The 15,544-nt window shown below is 49.2% G+C and overlaps 1 protein-coding gene across 1 annotated transcript in view; it reads right to left on the bottom strand.

Moving 5' to 3' along the window:
• CUX2 (cut like homeobox 2) overlaps positions 1-15,544 on the bottom strand; it is a 318,747-nt gene that overhangs the window by 6,482 nt on the left and 296,721 nt on the right. Inside the window, exons 19-21 of the mRNA XM_037996526.2 lie at positions 9,807-10,076; positions 5,718-5,906; positions 1,626-1,899 (exon numbers count right to left, since the gene is read on the bottom strand). Coding sequence (XP_037852454.1) covers positions 1,626-1,899; positions 5,718-5,906; positions 9,807-10,076 — 733 coding nt within the window. The remainder of the gene's footprint in view (positions 1-1,625; positions 1,900-5,717; positions 5,907-9,806; positions 10,077-15,544) is intronic.

The raw sequence follows: 15,544 nt of genomic DNA, 5'->3' as shown, positions 1-15,544 counted from the left end.
TGTTCCTCAGAGATGGTCCCTGAAATTCCCCCATCAAGCATTCTTTACAGGGGTCTCCTCAGAGCCAGCCCTGGGACTAAACTCCTAGGAAACTCAACCTACTGCAGGCCAGTGACTTGTGAGAACAGGGAGTCAAGAGTGGGAAGAGCTATGGAAAGCAGCAGCCATTGAAGTAGGAATCACCCACTCCCTGAGGTAGTGGAGCCTGAAAAGGATATCAGGGGGGTTTCTTTTGGTTTCAGCGGTGGGAGGGGCCAGGAGCACGAAATCAGGGATCCAACCTGAGGCTCAATGAATAGTCAGGGTTCCTCAGGCCTGTACCCCCAAATACCTTTCCCTGTCCCTTCTTTGAGGCAGACACAGGGCAAACAGGGTGAAATAATAATAAAAATAATGACAATAATCACATCAATACCTACCACATACTATGTGCTGGGTATTTTTTTGTTTTTTGGAGATAGTCTCACCCTGTTGCCCAGGCTGGAGTATAGTGGCATCATCTCAGCTCACTGCAACCTCCGCCTCCTGGGTTCAAAGGATTCTCCTGCCTCAGCCTCCCACATAGTTGGGACTACAGGCATGCACCACCATGCCTGGCTAATTTTCGTATGTTTCGAAGAGATGGGGTTTCATCATGTTTCCCAGGCTGATCTCAAACTCCTGACCTCAGGTGATCTGCCCATCTCAGCCTCCCAGAGTGCTGGGATTACAGGTGTGAGCCACCGTGCCTGGCCTACATCCTAGGTATTTTATGTAACTATGTTAGTCTATCAAATCCTTTGTGCAACTCGATGAAGTAGATCCAGCTACTGTCCACCCCATTTTACAGGTTAGAAGACTGAGGCTCAGGGAAGTGAAGAAGGCTCCACAGCTGAAAGTAATGGAGCTGGGATTTCTTCCACATTTGCCTGTGATTTACTTTTTTTTTTTTTTTTGAGATGGAGTCTTGCTCTGTCGCCCAGGCTGGAGTACAGTGGTATGATACTAGCTCACTGCAACCTCTGCCTCCTAGGTTCAAGCAATTCTCCTACCTCAGCCTCCCATGTAGCTGGGATTACAGGTGCACACTGCCATGCCAGGATAATTTTTTAATTTTTAATAGAGACAGGGTTTCACCATGTTGGCCAGGCTGGTGTCAAACTCCTGACCTCAGGTGATCCACCTCAGTCTCATTTTTCTTGTTTTTGAGATACGGTCTCGCTCTGTCACCCAGGCTGGAGTGCAGTGGTGTGATGGTAGCTCACTGCAGCCTCCGCCTCCTAGGCTTACGCAATCCTCTCACTACAGCCTCCCAAGTAGCTGGGACTACAGGTGTATGCCACTGCACACAACTAATTTATTTATTTATTTATTTATTTATTTATTTTGTAGAGAAGTCTCCCTATGCAGCTGGGCTGGTCTCGAACTCCTGGGTTCAAGTGATCCTCCCGCCTTGGCCTCCCAAAGTGCTGGGATTATAGGCATGAACCACCGTACCTGGCGCTGTGTTCTATATCTAAGTGCCTATGTGGTGGGGTCTCCCATCTCCCAGAGGCTATGTGGGGCTCCCTCCAGGCTCTCGGATGGGGAAGGGGTCCCACCTGGGTTCTGCCACCCGCCCTGTGGGCATGCCCCCATAGTCCCACCTGTAGTTGTGGAACCAGTTGATGACGGTGTTGGTCTTGAGGTTGAGCTGGAAGGAGAGGAGCTCGATGGTCTGCTGTGAGGGGTAGGGTTCCAGCTGATAGGCCTTCCGCAGCGCCTCCTTCTCCTCAGGTGCCAGCACCACCCGGGGTTTCTTGATCTGCAGGAGGCTCAGGTCCTGGGGCTGTAGGCAGGGGCTGGGGCACTCCGAGCGGGTGGCCGGGGACTCACTGTCTGAGCCGGTGCTGATGAGGCCATAGCGACGTTTCAGGTAGGCTGGAGCCGGGGAGAGAGGGAGGGCTGAGAGGTGCTGTCCCCACCCCATCAGTTCCTGGCCAGCAGGAGTCCCACGGTGGGCGTGCATCTGTCAGGCCCACTAGGAGGAAGCCATCATGCCCTAAGCTTAGGGGTACGCCCCCCAGCCTTTCTCCCTCCTCACTCTCCTGCATCTCTCAACTCCCACCCCCACGCCACAAGATGCTAGCCTGACCTCACCAGCCAGGGAGCCCTGGCACGAGCGAAGACTTAGGATCATTCCTCGCACATAGGAAGCACTCGAAACAGGGTGCTCCACGGTATTCTCTCTGTTTTTGTAGAGACAGGGTCTCACTCTGTCACCCAGGCTGGAGTACATGGGTGCAGTCATAGTTCACTGTAGCTTCAACTAACTAGGCTCAGGCAAACCTCCTGCCTCAGCCTCCCAAGTAGCTGGGATTACAAGTGTGAACCACCACCCCTGGCTAATTTTTAAATTTTTTTTGTAGAGATGGGGTCTCTCTCTGTCACCCAGGCTGGAATGCAGTGACACAATCACAAGTCACTGCAACCTTGAACTCCTGCCTTCAAGCGATCCTCCTGCCTCAGCCTCCTGAGTAGGTGGGACTACAGGTGCATGCCACCATACCTGGCTCATTGAAAAAATTGTTTTGTAGAGTGTTTGAAATGCTTCTTCCCTGGTGCCGTAAAGAAATAGCACTTGAACATAAATTTAATTTACTTAGCAAGACCATTTTTATACTTTCTGCTGAAAGGGTACACTTACTTGCCAGCCGTTTTGCCACAAGAGTACACTGAACAAAGGAAACAGAGTCATTTATAATCTGATGTGTCTACCCTACTGCTGTGTCCGGTTTCCACTGACTGGAACGGGATCTCACATTCTGTATTTGTCCTGACTGGCTAGCAACTTAGAACTTTTTAAAAGAGGCAAAGGCAGAGGAGAACAAAGGAAGGAGGAAGTAACTTGTAGAATGCTGAGAAAGGTAAAAACACCTTCAAAGAAGGAAAAGGAACAGACTATGACCTAATGCTTGTTTGGACCAGTATAGGCATGCCAGGGCAAATATTTAGGCTAAATTGTGGGAGCAAACATAAAGTACATTGATTTCTTTATCATGGCTAGCAGATATTTAAGAATGTTAGCACAGATCTTTGAATAAATTTTCCTTCTAAGAGAAGTTACTATTTATTCCTAATTAAATCGGGAGGAAAGTCTTTGAAGAGGAACTTTTACTTTATTTTTTACATAGAGGTAGGGTCCACTCTGTTGCCCAGGCTGGTCTCAAACTCTTGGCCTTAAGCAATCCTCTCACCTTGGTCTTCCAAAGTGCTGAGATTACAGGTATGAGCCACCACACCTAGCCTACGATATCCTCTAGATTGTCAGAAGCATCCCTGAATTTCTGAACAGCCATTGGTGGGCGGTAGGTAAGGACACTAATTTAAATGACTTACTGACTGCATGGTGCATCTTGACCCCAAATCATGAAGATGTTGGGGAGAAAAAAGCCCACTTCAGAATGAAAGAAGTAAGGTATGAGGGTCTTACTTAATCCTCACAGCAATGCTTTGTGGCTCTGAAAATGCATTTTTAAGATGGAGTCTCGCTCTGTCACCCAGGTTGGAGTGCAGTGGCATGATCCTCTTGGCTCACTGCAACCTCTACCTCCCAGGTTCAAGCGATTCTCCTGCCTCAGCCTCCCAGGTAGCTGGGATTACAGGCATGCATCACCACGCCCAGCTAATTGTTGTATTTTTAGTACAGATGGGGTTTCACCATGTTAGCCATCACTTCTGGCCTCAAGTGATCCATCCACCTTGGCCTCCCAAAGTGCTAGGATTACAGGTATGAGCCACCACATTGAGCTAGCTCTCTTATTTTTCAGAAATAGAAGGAAGCACAGAGAGGGAAAGTAATTAGCTCAAGGTCGTCGCACAGCAAGGAGGTAGAAGGTCAAGTTCTCAACCATAGCATTGTCTGATGATGATGGCCCAGCCCTAGGTGCTCTCTAGAGCCTGGCGTGTCCCTGGGTCATCACACGACCTGCCCTCACGCCCTGGATGGCAACTTCAACTGCTCCTATCTTATCTTCCAATGGACTTTGAACCTTTGGAAATACAGAGTAATCCTTTATGCATAGCATGAGACTGGGCGCCCAGCTCAATGCCAGTTGATCTTCCATCCAAATACTAACCAGCTCTGACCCGGCTTAACTTCTGAGATCAGACGTGATCCCGTATTCAGTGTGGTATGGCTGTAGACAATGCCAGCTTATCTTATCAGGATATAATGTCACATAATGTGAGAACTTGCAATCTCCTTGCCCAGCCCTACAAGAGAGGGTTCCTGTTTGCTGGTCCTGTCCTTTGTTATGTAGAATCTGTTATGGGCCAAGGGCTGATCTACAAAACAGGGAGTTGAGGCAGAGGAGGGAGGGAGGGAGGTACACAGAGTTTTGGGAAATAGGCAGTTGGGGCTGGCAACAGACTTTGGGGTAGCTTCAGAGGTGTGAAAGGACACCAAGAGATGGGAAATTCAGTTTCCTTTCCTTTTATTTTATTTATTTATTTATTTTGAGACAGAGGTTTGCTCTGTCGCCCAGGGTGGAGTGCAGTGGTGCAATCTCAGCTCACTACAACCTCCACCTCCTGGGTTCAAGTGATTCTCCTGCCTCAGTCTCCCAAGTAGCTGCGATTACAGTGTGCGCCACCACGCCCAGCTAATTTTTTTTTTTTTTTAAATTTATTTATTATTATTAAACTTCAAGTTGTAGGGTACATGTGCACAACGTGCAGGTTTGCTACATATGTATACTTGTGCCATGTTGGTGTGCTGCACCCATCAACTCGTCATTTACATGAGGTATAACTCCCAATGCAATCCCTCCCCCCTCCCCCCTCCCCATGATAGGCCCCGGTGTGTGATGTTCCCCTTCCCGAGTCCAAGTGATCTCATTGTTCAGTTCCCACCTACGAGTGAGAACATGCGGTGTTTGGTTTTCTGTTCTTGTGATAGTTTACTAAGAATGATGGTTTCCAGCTGCATCCATGTCCCTACAAAGGACACAAACTCATCCTTTTTTATGGCTGCATAGTATTCCATGGTGTATATGTGCCACATTTTCTTAATCCAATCTGTCACTGATGGACATTTGGGTTGATTCCAAGTCTTTGCTATTGTGAATAGTGCTGCAATAAACATACGTGTGCATGTGTCCTTATAAATTATGCTGCTATAAGGACACATGCCCAGCTAATTTTTGTATTTTTAGTAGAGATAGGGTTTTGCCATATTGGCCAGATTGGTCTTGATCTCCCAACCTCAGGTGATCTGCCTGCCTCAGCCTCCCAAAGTGCTGAGATTACAGGCGTGAGCCACTGCACCTGGCAGAGTATTGGCTTTTCATGGGAGAGGTAGTAAATATTTACAAATTTAAAAAAAAAATTGGAGATGGGGTCTTACTGCACTGCGCAGGCTGGAGCACAGTGGCTATTCACAGCTTTGATCACAGCACATTGCAGCCTTGAACGATCCTCCTGCCTTAGCCTCCCAAATGATCCTCAAGCGATCCTCTTGCCTTAGCCTCCGAAGTAGCCAGGAGTACCCATGCCCCGCCACCGCCACAGGCTATAAATATCTTCATTGCTTTCAATTACATTGTTACATTGTGTTTCAAGTTTGCTATTTCATGCAGTCCCATACCAGGCTGAGACTGGACCACCGCAGCCCCGGGTTTATGTGGGTTACAGCTAGGTATGCTTCCGGGGAAAATCTGAGATCCAGTGCTGGGGCCCATCCCCTGTCCAAGTCTTACCTTTCTTCTCCAGCTTCTTCATGTCCCTCAGCTTCTCCACGTTATGGGGGTCATTGAGCCACAGCTGCATGCGGACAAAAGGCTCCCGCCCCTTCAGGCTCAGCTTGTGCCAGGGTTTGGGCCGGGACAGCAGGTCAGACACGGAGCCCTGCGTCAGACCCAGGATGCTTTCCCCAAACAGCCGCTGCCCTGGGGATAAGGGAGGGGAGCAACCTGTTACTCCAGGCTGGGCAGAGAAGCCTGCTCCCAGGAGAGACATGGAACAGGCCTGAGACACAGGGGAGAGCCTCGAGGCTATCTCCACTGACTCAGAAGGGAGGGCCAGAGACGGCAGAGGACCCGCACCTGATGTGAAGCTGAGGGGGGTCTGTCTGTAAAAGAGATTTGGGGGCCGGACAAGGCAGCAACAAACAAAAGATTTTTTTTTTTCTTTTTTTCTTTTTTTGAGACAGAGTCTCGCTCTGTCGCCCAGGCTAGAGTGTAGTGGCATGACCTTGGCTCACTGCAGCCTCCGCCTCCCAGATTCAAGCAATTCTCCTGCCTCAGCTTCCCGAGTAGCTGGGATTACAGGCACGTACTACCACACCCGGCTAATTTCTGTATTTTTAGTAGAGATGGGGTTTCCCATGGTGGCCAGGCTGGTTTTGAACTCCTGACCTCAGGTGATCCATCTGCCTTGGCCTCCCAAAGTGCTGCAGTTACAGGTGTGAACCACTGGGCCCGGCCCAAAAGTGCTTTTTTAACTTAAGAGGTTCTTTACTCCTAGGAGATCCCTGAAATTGTCTGCCAACATCATACATACAAATGTGTAACACCATGTTGGAGGATAATTTGACAGATTCCATCCCAGTTTTAAATGTGCACAGTTTTGGAGCAAGCAGTTCCACTGCCTGGGATAGCTGTACTTGCCCAAGGTCACACAGATGCACACAGACTTATTTTTAGAGGCAGCAGGAAAGTGGAAAAAGTCAAAATACCCATCAGTTAGGTAAAAAACTGTGGCGCATCCATGGCCTGAAACACTTTCCAACGGTGAAAAAGAATGCGGGTGACAGAATTATTCTTTTTTTTTTGAGATGGAGTCTCGCTCTGTCGCCCAGGCTGGAGTGCAGTGGCCGGATCTCAGTTCACTGCAAGCTCCGCCTCCCGGGTTTACACCATTCTCCTGCCTCAGCCTCCGGAGTAGCTGGGACTACAGGCGCCCGCCACCTCGCCCGGCTAGTTTTTTGTATTGTTTTAGTAGAGACGGGGTTTCACCGTGTTAGCCAGGATAGTCTCGATCTCCTGACCTCGTGATCCGCCCGTCTCGGCCTCCCAAAGTGCTGGGATTACAGGTTTGAGCCACCGCACCCGGCCTACAGAATTATTCTAATATGGGAAGGTGTCCACAAAATGCTGTTCATTTTTCTCTCTTTTTTTTTTTTTTGAGGCAGGGTCTCACTCTGTCACCCAGGCTGGAGTGCAGTGGTGTGATCTCAGCTCACTATAACCTCTGCTTCCCAGGTTCAAGTGATCCTCCCACCTCAGCCTCCCAAGTAGCTGAGATCATGGGCTTGAGCCACCACACCTGGCTAATTTTTGTATTTTTATTTTTCATTTTTTTTTGGGACAAGATTTGGCTCTGTCACCCAGGCTGGACTGCAGTGGTGTGATCTTGGCTCCCTGCAACCTCTGTCTTCTGGGCTCAAGCCATCCTTCTGCCTTATCCTCCCGAGTGGCTGGGACTATAGTTACGTACCACCACGCCCAGTTAATTTTTGTATTTTTTGTAGAAACGGGGTTTCGCCATGTTGCCCAGGCTGGTCTGGAACTCATGACCTCCAAAAATCCTCCCGCCTCAGCCTCCCAAAGTCCTGGGATTACAGGTGTGAGCCACCACACCCAGCCTAGTGTTCATTTTTCAAAACAAGTTGCAACGAACTATGTGTGTCATTTCATCTATACAGAAAAAAAGGAGAGGAAATTAAGTGTATATATGTTCTTGTATGTGTTCAGAAAGTGTCAAGGAGATATTAAAAAACTGAAGTGTAGGCTGGGCATGGTGGCTTACACCTGTAACCCCTGCACTTTGGGAGGATGAGGTGGGAGGATTACTTGAGGTCAAGAGTTCATGACCAGTCTGGCCAGCATGGTGAAACCCCGTCTCTACCCTACTAAAAACACAAAAATTAGCCAGGAGTGGTGGCTTATGCCTGTAATCCCAGCTACTAGGGTGGCTGAGGCAGGAGAATCGCTTGAACCTGGGAGGTGGAGGTTGCAGTGAGCTGAGATCGCACCACTGAACTCCAGCCTGGGGCTTGGGTGACAGAAGACTCCATCTTAAAAAAATACACACACACACACACACACACACACACACACACACACACACTGGAGTGTGACTGAGAGGCCAGTGTGGAGGGACTTATTTACTTTTTTAGTAACTTGTTTTTTTCCTGTACTGTTTGGTATATTTTAAAACAATGAATATGTCTTATTTTTATAATAGAAATTGTAGTGAAGATGTTGGGGTTTGTGTACATCCCTCTGGGAGGCGGGCATCACCTGCATTTAAGACTCAGAGGAATTTGTGTCCCAAAAAGGGAAAGAGCCCTAGAAGAGATTTCTCCACTGTGGCCGGCAAGGACCTTAGCACTGGGTGAGGACTGAGCTGGAGTTCTGCAGTGATTGGGGTTCTCTACATCTTCCTGGAAGGAAGTTTTTAAAGCCGTGGACTGAGAATTCCAGGTACTCTCAGACTGCATTCACCTCCCTTTGTCCCATCCCAGACCCAGGTCAGAGCCAGATGCCTCACACAGGGTCCTGGATGCCCTGGGGCTGACTCCAGTGCCCTGGGATCTCACCATGGGCACTTTCGTCTTTTTTTTTTTTTTTTAATTTAACGTTTTTAGAGACAAGGTATTTCTCTGTCACCCAGGCTGGAGAGCAATGGCAGGATCATAGTTCACTGCAGCCTTGAATTCCTAAGCTCGTGCGGTCCTCCTGCCTCAGCTTCCTGAGGACTACAGGCATTCACTACAAAGTGTGAAGTTTGTATGCATGAAGTTTGCAGCTAATTTTAGGAAGCTTTTTTATTTTTTTGGAGATGGAGTCTCACTCTGTTGCCCAGGCTGGAGTGCAGTGCAGTGGTGCAATCTCAGCTCACTACAACCTCCGCCTCCTGGGTTGAAATGATTCTCCTGCCTCAGCCTCCCTAGTAACTGGGACTACAGGTGCCTGCCACCATGCTTGGCTAATTTTTGTATTTTTAGTAGAGATGGTGTTTCACCATGTTGGCCAGGCTGATCTGGAACTCCTGACTTCAGGGGATCCACCCGCCTTGGCTTCCCAAAGTGCTGGGATTACAGGTGTGAGGCACCGTGCCTGGCCTATTTTTTATTTTATTTATTGATTTTTTTTTTTGAGATGGGGTCTCACACTGTCACCCTGGCTGGAGTGCAGTGGTGTGATCTCGGCTCACTGCAACCTCTGCCTCCTGGATTCAAGTGATTCTCCTGCCTCAGCCTCCCAAGTAGCTGGGACTACAGGCATGCGCCACCATATCCAGTTAATTTTTTTGTATTTTTAGTAGAGATGGGGTTTCACCATGTTAGCCAGGCTGGTCTCGAACTCCTGACTTCAGGTGATCCACCTGCCTGGGCCTCCCAAAATGCTGGGATTACAGGTGTGAGCCACCATGCCCAGTCATTAATTTATTTTTTTTTAGAGACAAAGTCTTGCTCTGTTGCTCAGGCTGGCATGCAGTGGCATGATCATAGCTCACTGCAGCCTTGAATTCTTGGGCTCACGTGATTCTCCTGCCTCAGGCTCCTGAGTTGCTAGGACTACAGGCATGTACCAACATGTGTGAAGTTTGTATGTATGGAGTTTTCACCTAATTTTTTAAAGCTTTTTAAAGATATGGGATCTTGCTATGTTGCCCAGGTTGGCCTCAAACTCCTGGCCTCAATTGATCCTCCCTCCCTGGCCTCCCAAAGCACTGGAATTACAGGTATGAGCCACTGGGTCACAGCTCCAGACACCTTTTCAAGGCAAGTAGGAGCCAACCCAGGTGGGAGGCGGCCTCTCTGATTCCCACCTGCTCCGTACCTAGATTGTTGTCTGTGAGGACCTCCTTCACCCTCTTGGTGATGGAGTACGTGTCCAGCTCGGGGGACATGGCAACGATCTCCTGGATGCCCCCTGGGGCCTGGCCGCCCGAGTACATCTTCCCGCTCAGCGAGGAGCTGGAGCGGCCCTCTGGCTGCTGGTTCTCCTTGCTGCTCTCCAGGGACAGGCTCAACGGCTCCTGGGAGCTCTTCTCAGGCTCTGTGGGGCTGGGGGGTGGGGATGGTGAGGACCTTGGTTCTGTGGGACTGGCTGTGGGCCACAGAGAAAGAGAAGGCGGTTACTATAATCTGGCACAGACACATCCAGTTTCGGGAAGCTTGCTTCTTTGAGCCAAGAGTTGCCAACCACCCATTTTGCAACCACTGTAGTAATAATCACTCAGGTAGGGACCACCCTGGATGCTAAAACTGGTGGATGAAAGTTTGATGAGGACTAGACTGGTATATTTACAAAGTCTCCAAGTATCTCCCCACATGATGCTTAGTAATTTTTTTTTTTTTTTTAGACGGAGTCTTGCTCTGTTGCCCAGACTGGAGTGCAGTGGCATGATCTCGGCTCACTGCAACCTCTACCTCCTGGGTTCAAGTGATTCTCCTGCCTCAGCCTCCCAAGTAGCTGGGACTACAGGCATGCGCCACTACGCCCTGCTAATTTTTTGTATTTTTAGTACAGTCAGGGTTTCACCATGTTAGCCAAGATGGTCTGGATCTCCTGATCTCACGATCCACCTGCCTCGGCCTCCGAAAGTGCTGGGATTATAGGCATGAGCCACTGCGCCTGGTTGATACTTAGTAATTACAAAGGGAAAAGTAGCCACTTCACAGCAGAGAGACCTGGTTGGACTCTCTCTCTGTCACCCAGGCTGGAGTGCAGTGGTGCGATCTCAGCTCACTGCAACCTCTGCTTCCTGGGTTCAAGTGATTCTCCTGCCTCAGCCTCCTGAGTAGCTGGGATTACAGGTGCTGGTGGGCACCATCTTAACCAATGATCCAAGTTACTATCATCAATCACAGGATGAGTCGGCAACGTGGGCCTCCTGAGAGGATGGCCTGAAAAGGACACGGCATCACTTCTGTGATATTCCCAGCCCCAAGTACACAGCTCGAATCTGATTTCGAGGGAACATCAGGCAACCAAACTCAGACTGTCCAGGAAGTAACAGCCTCTACTCTTCAGAAAGGGCAACACTAGAAAACAAAGAAAGGCAGAACTGTCCAAATCAAAACATGAAAACTAAACACAAGTGATCTCGAATCTCATCCTGGACAGGGAAAATAAATTTACATATTTTATTTAATTAATTCATTTTGAGACAGGGTCTTGCTGTGTTGCCCTGGATGGAGTGCAGTGGCTCAATGATAACTCACTGTAACCTCGACCTCCTGGGCTCAAGTGATCCTCCCCGCTTAGCCTCCCGAGTAGCTGGAACCACAAGTGTGCATCACCATGCCTGGCTAATTTTTCTTTTTTTCTTTTTTTTGTATTTTTTAGTAGAGATGGGGTTTCACTGTGTTAGCCAGGATGGTCTCGATCTCCTGACCTCGTGATCCGCCCGTCTCGGCCTCCCAAAGTGCTGGGATTACAGGCTTGAGCCACCGTGCCCGGCCTAATTTTTCTCTTTTTGAGACAAGAGTCTCACTCTGTCACCCAGGCTGGAGTGCAGTGGAGTGCTCTCGGCTCACTGCAACCTCCACCTCGCGGGTTCAAGAGATTCTTGTGCCTCAGCTTCCCCAGTTGCTGGAATTATAGGCGCACGCCACCACAGCCGGCTAATTTTTGTATTTTTAGTAGAGACGGGGTTCCACCATGTTGGCCAGGCTGGTCTCAAACTCCTGACCTCAGTGATCTACCTGCCTCGGCCTCCCAAAGTGCTGGGATTGCAGGCATGAGCCACAGCGCCTGGCCAAGATTTATATGTTGTATCTAAAAATTTATATAACATATAAAGGATATTACTGGGACAGCTGAAGAAACCTGAATATAGATGGTAGGATACATGCCAGTATTTTACCACTGTAAAATTTCTTGTTTTTGGAAAGCACTTGCTGAAGTATTTAGGGCTAAAGGGACAAGATGTCAACGAATTCCTCAAATGGCAGAGAAAGAGCATGATTGTGGCAAAATTAATAACTGTTCAAACGGGGTACAGTACAGGAAGTTTGCTGTTCTTCTGTTTCAATTCTTCTGTAAATTAGAAGTTACCTCAAAACGAAAAATTAAATAAACGGCAACAACTAAAGAAGTCAGCAATGATCTACAAGATCAACCACAGGAGACTGGCTGAATAACATACGGGAAATCCCTGCAGTGGGCTCTTCCGCGGCAATGAAAGAAAATGTAATGAAAAGATGTCCATAGTGCAATGCCACATTTAAAAAGCTAGACTGGGGATGGGTGCAGTGGTTCATGTCCGTAATCCCAGCACTTTGGGAGGCCAAAGTGGGTGGATCACCTAAGGTCAGGAGTTGGAGACCAGCCTGGCTAAATGGTGAAACCCCATCTCTACTAAAAAATACAAAAATTAGCTGGGCATGGTGGCGCATGCCTGTAATCCCAGCTACTCAGGAGGCTGAGGCAGGAGAATCACTTGAACCTGGCAGATAGAGCCTGCAGTGAGCTGAGATCACACCACTGCACTCCAGCCCGGACAACAGAGCAAGACTCTGTTTCAAAAAAAAAAAAAAGCAGACAGATTTTTAAACTACATTTTTCATTTTTCTTTCTTTTCTTTTTTTTTTTTTTGAGATGGAGTCTCACTCACTCTGTCAACCCAGGCTGGAGTGTAGTGGCATGATCTTGGCTCACTGCAACCTAGCCTCCTGGGTTCAAGTGATTCTCCTGCCTCAGACTCCCCCATAGCTGGGATTACAAGCGTGTGCCACCATGCCTGGCTAACTTTCGTATTTTTAGTAGAGATGGGGTTTCGCCATATTGGCCAGGCTGGTCTTGAATTCCTGACCTCAAGTGATCCACCCACCTCAGCCCCCCAAAGTACTGGGATTACAGGCTTGAACTACCATGCCTGGCCCATTTTTCATTTTTCAAAAGACATTTTGTGTGAATATATATTGGAAAAACGATGTGAAAGATATCTGGGGCTTGTGATCTCGGGTGGATGAATTTGCCAAGCCTCCATCCTTGCACCTGTTAAATGGGGCCATAAGACACGTAGCATTACACACACACTGACCTACTTGGGGCCATCGAGGGGCCTCCATGAGATCACATGAGGCAAGGGCCCACCTCCACCTCCTCCACCACCTCTACCTCCTGGAGCATTAGAGGCACCCATGGGAGTCCCAGTGTGGGCTGAGCCTCCTGAGAAACCAGGACACGTGGGGGCGTCCCCAGGGAGGCAGCCCTAACGGGTTGGCAAGCATGGTGTGTGGTCTAGGAATCCCAGCGCTGGCCACACCTAATCCCAATAGAAAAAGATGCCTCTTCCTTGAGGCATTCAACTGCCGCCTGCTGGAAACTTGTTAAAATAACCATTAAAATGTATGACAGCTAAAAGAAAAGGGAGCAATAGCTTTACTTTCAGAAAAGACATCCGGAGCCCAGGAAGGGTTCCTTCCTTCTCTGTCGTAGGTGAGTCGGTCACATGGATCAGACCACTCCTATGCTCCAGAATCATCAATGGCTCCCCACTGCCCCTTGCACAAGAAATGTCTATCACCTTGTCTTGCTGATTAAGGCTCTGAACTCCCTTGTCCCTGCCTACCCCGCCAGCTGGAGCTACAGCATCCCCCTCACTCCCCTTCACAAACATCTAGGCTCCTCTCTAAGCCCCTGTGTCTTTGCTCAGGCTGGTCTTGCCATCCTGAGGACTTTCCTTCTAATCCTGAACGCCTAAGCATTCCTCAAGACTCAGTCCTAAATGTCCCTTCCCTGAGGTCTATTAGACCTTTGGGATCTAATAGCACCTTGAGTATATATTGTCACAGTTTGCTATAATTTCTTGCTTGGGCCAGATCTCTTCCTTACTGATGACAATGCTGATGATGCTAATAAATTCCCTTTATTGAGCACTTACTACATGCCCAGTGTAGTATTATGTGCTTTATGCCTATGATCTCTTTTTAATTTTTTTTTTTTTTTAAATAGAGACAGGGTTTCACTATGTGGCCCAGGCTGGTCTCAAACTCCTGGACTCAAGTGATCCTCCTGCCTCGGCCTCCCAAAGTGTTGGGATTACAGGCGTGGGTCACTGCGGCTGGCCAATGCTCATGATCTCAAGTGACCCTCATGACACCTCTAAAAGGTAAGTACGATGTCATCCCATTTTATGGATGAGGAAACTGAGGTTCAGAGATGTTAGGCAACGTGTCCAAGATCACACAGCAATAAATGGCAAAGCCAGGACTTGAGCTGGGGTTGGGTTATGCCCCACACTGTCCTCTCATCTACCAACTGTGAGCCCCTTGAAGGCAAGGACTACAAGTTAGTCACAGATGAGTCCCCAGAGCCTGGGGGTAGGGCAGGGGCTCTGAGCAGATGCCTATGGAGTATTTTCAGCCAGGATCCCTGAGTACTCCTGAAAAGGGCAAGGTGAAGCTCCAGAGTTCCAAGTAGCAGCATCACAGCCCTTTGTGACCGTGGGCTCTCAAGAAGTCTACTGTGCCCCCTGCCCCAAGTGAGCTGATCCTGGCCATCCAGGTGGCATCCGTGTGATGCTGAGGCTGATGTGGGCATGTCCCAGGCTCACTGTTGCCAGCACTGATGCCATGCTGGTGTGGGAGGGCCAGCCTGGGAAAGTGAGAGTCTGTCCCAGGTGTCTGCCCACTGTTGGCAGCAGGAGAGGGGCTGGGGCCAGCTGGAAAACTGACGGTCTTTGGGCCGGGCACAGTGGCTCACGCTTATAATCCCTGCCCTTTGGGAGGCCAATATGGGTGCATCACCGGAGGTCAGGAGTTTGAGACCAGCCTGGCCAACATGGTGAAACCCCGTCTCTACTAAAAATACAAAAAATTAGCCGGGTGTGTTGGCACACACCTGTAGCCCCAGCTACTCTGGAGGCTGAGGCAGGAGAATTGGTTGAACCTGTGAGGCAGACGTTGCAGTGAGCTGAGATCGCGCCACTGCACTCCAGCCTAAGTGAAAGAGCGAGACTCCACCTCAAAAACAAACAAACAAAAAACCACAAAAAACTGAGGGTCTTTGAAGGCGTCTGCCTCTTGGAAAACTGTCTGCACCCATGTCCCAACCTAGAGGGTCAAGAAGCGAAGCGAACAGGATGACATGGAGATAAACTCAGATGACTGGCAGGAAAGAACACAGCCACCCCCGAATCCCACTCCCCCAGGCAGAAACCCACCTTTCTGACTCCTCGCACTTTGAGAAAGCCATGGAAAGGTTCAGAAATTATCTCTATCAGGAGGAATGTGCTAAGTACAGGGCTGCGGGGTCACATGTGAACAACTGGGTTGTCTGGAGAGGGAGGTGATGACAGGGAGAGGCGGGGTCTTCCTGCCTTGGTGGGCTTGAGGGTGGGGCGCTACACCTGGCTGTGGGCAGCTGGGGACAGAGGAGAGAGCAGAGTGATCAACCCGTCCCACTCTGCCTGGGACTTTCCTTATTTTACTACAGAAAGTTCCAGATCCTGGGAAATCTCTCTCTCCTGGAGAGATAGGGACGGTGCAAGAGAGATGGAAAGAGAGCCCTGGAGGGACAAGGAGGGTCAGGGAGGGAGAGACAGAGCAAACAGAGGGGGAGAGAGA

Source organism: Chlorocebus sabaeus, chromosome 11 (assembly GCF_047675955.1).
Source record: "Chlorocebus sabaeus isolate Y175 chromosome 11, mChlSab1.0.hap1, whole genome shotgun sequence".
NCBI lineage: Eukaryota > Metazoa > Chordata > Mammalia > Primates > Cercopithecidae > Chlorocebus > Chlorocebus sabaeus.
The sequence above is the reverse complement of the archived record's forward strand: the minus strand, read 5'-3'. Positions and strand labels throughout refer to the sequence as shown.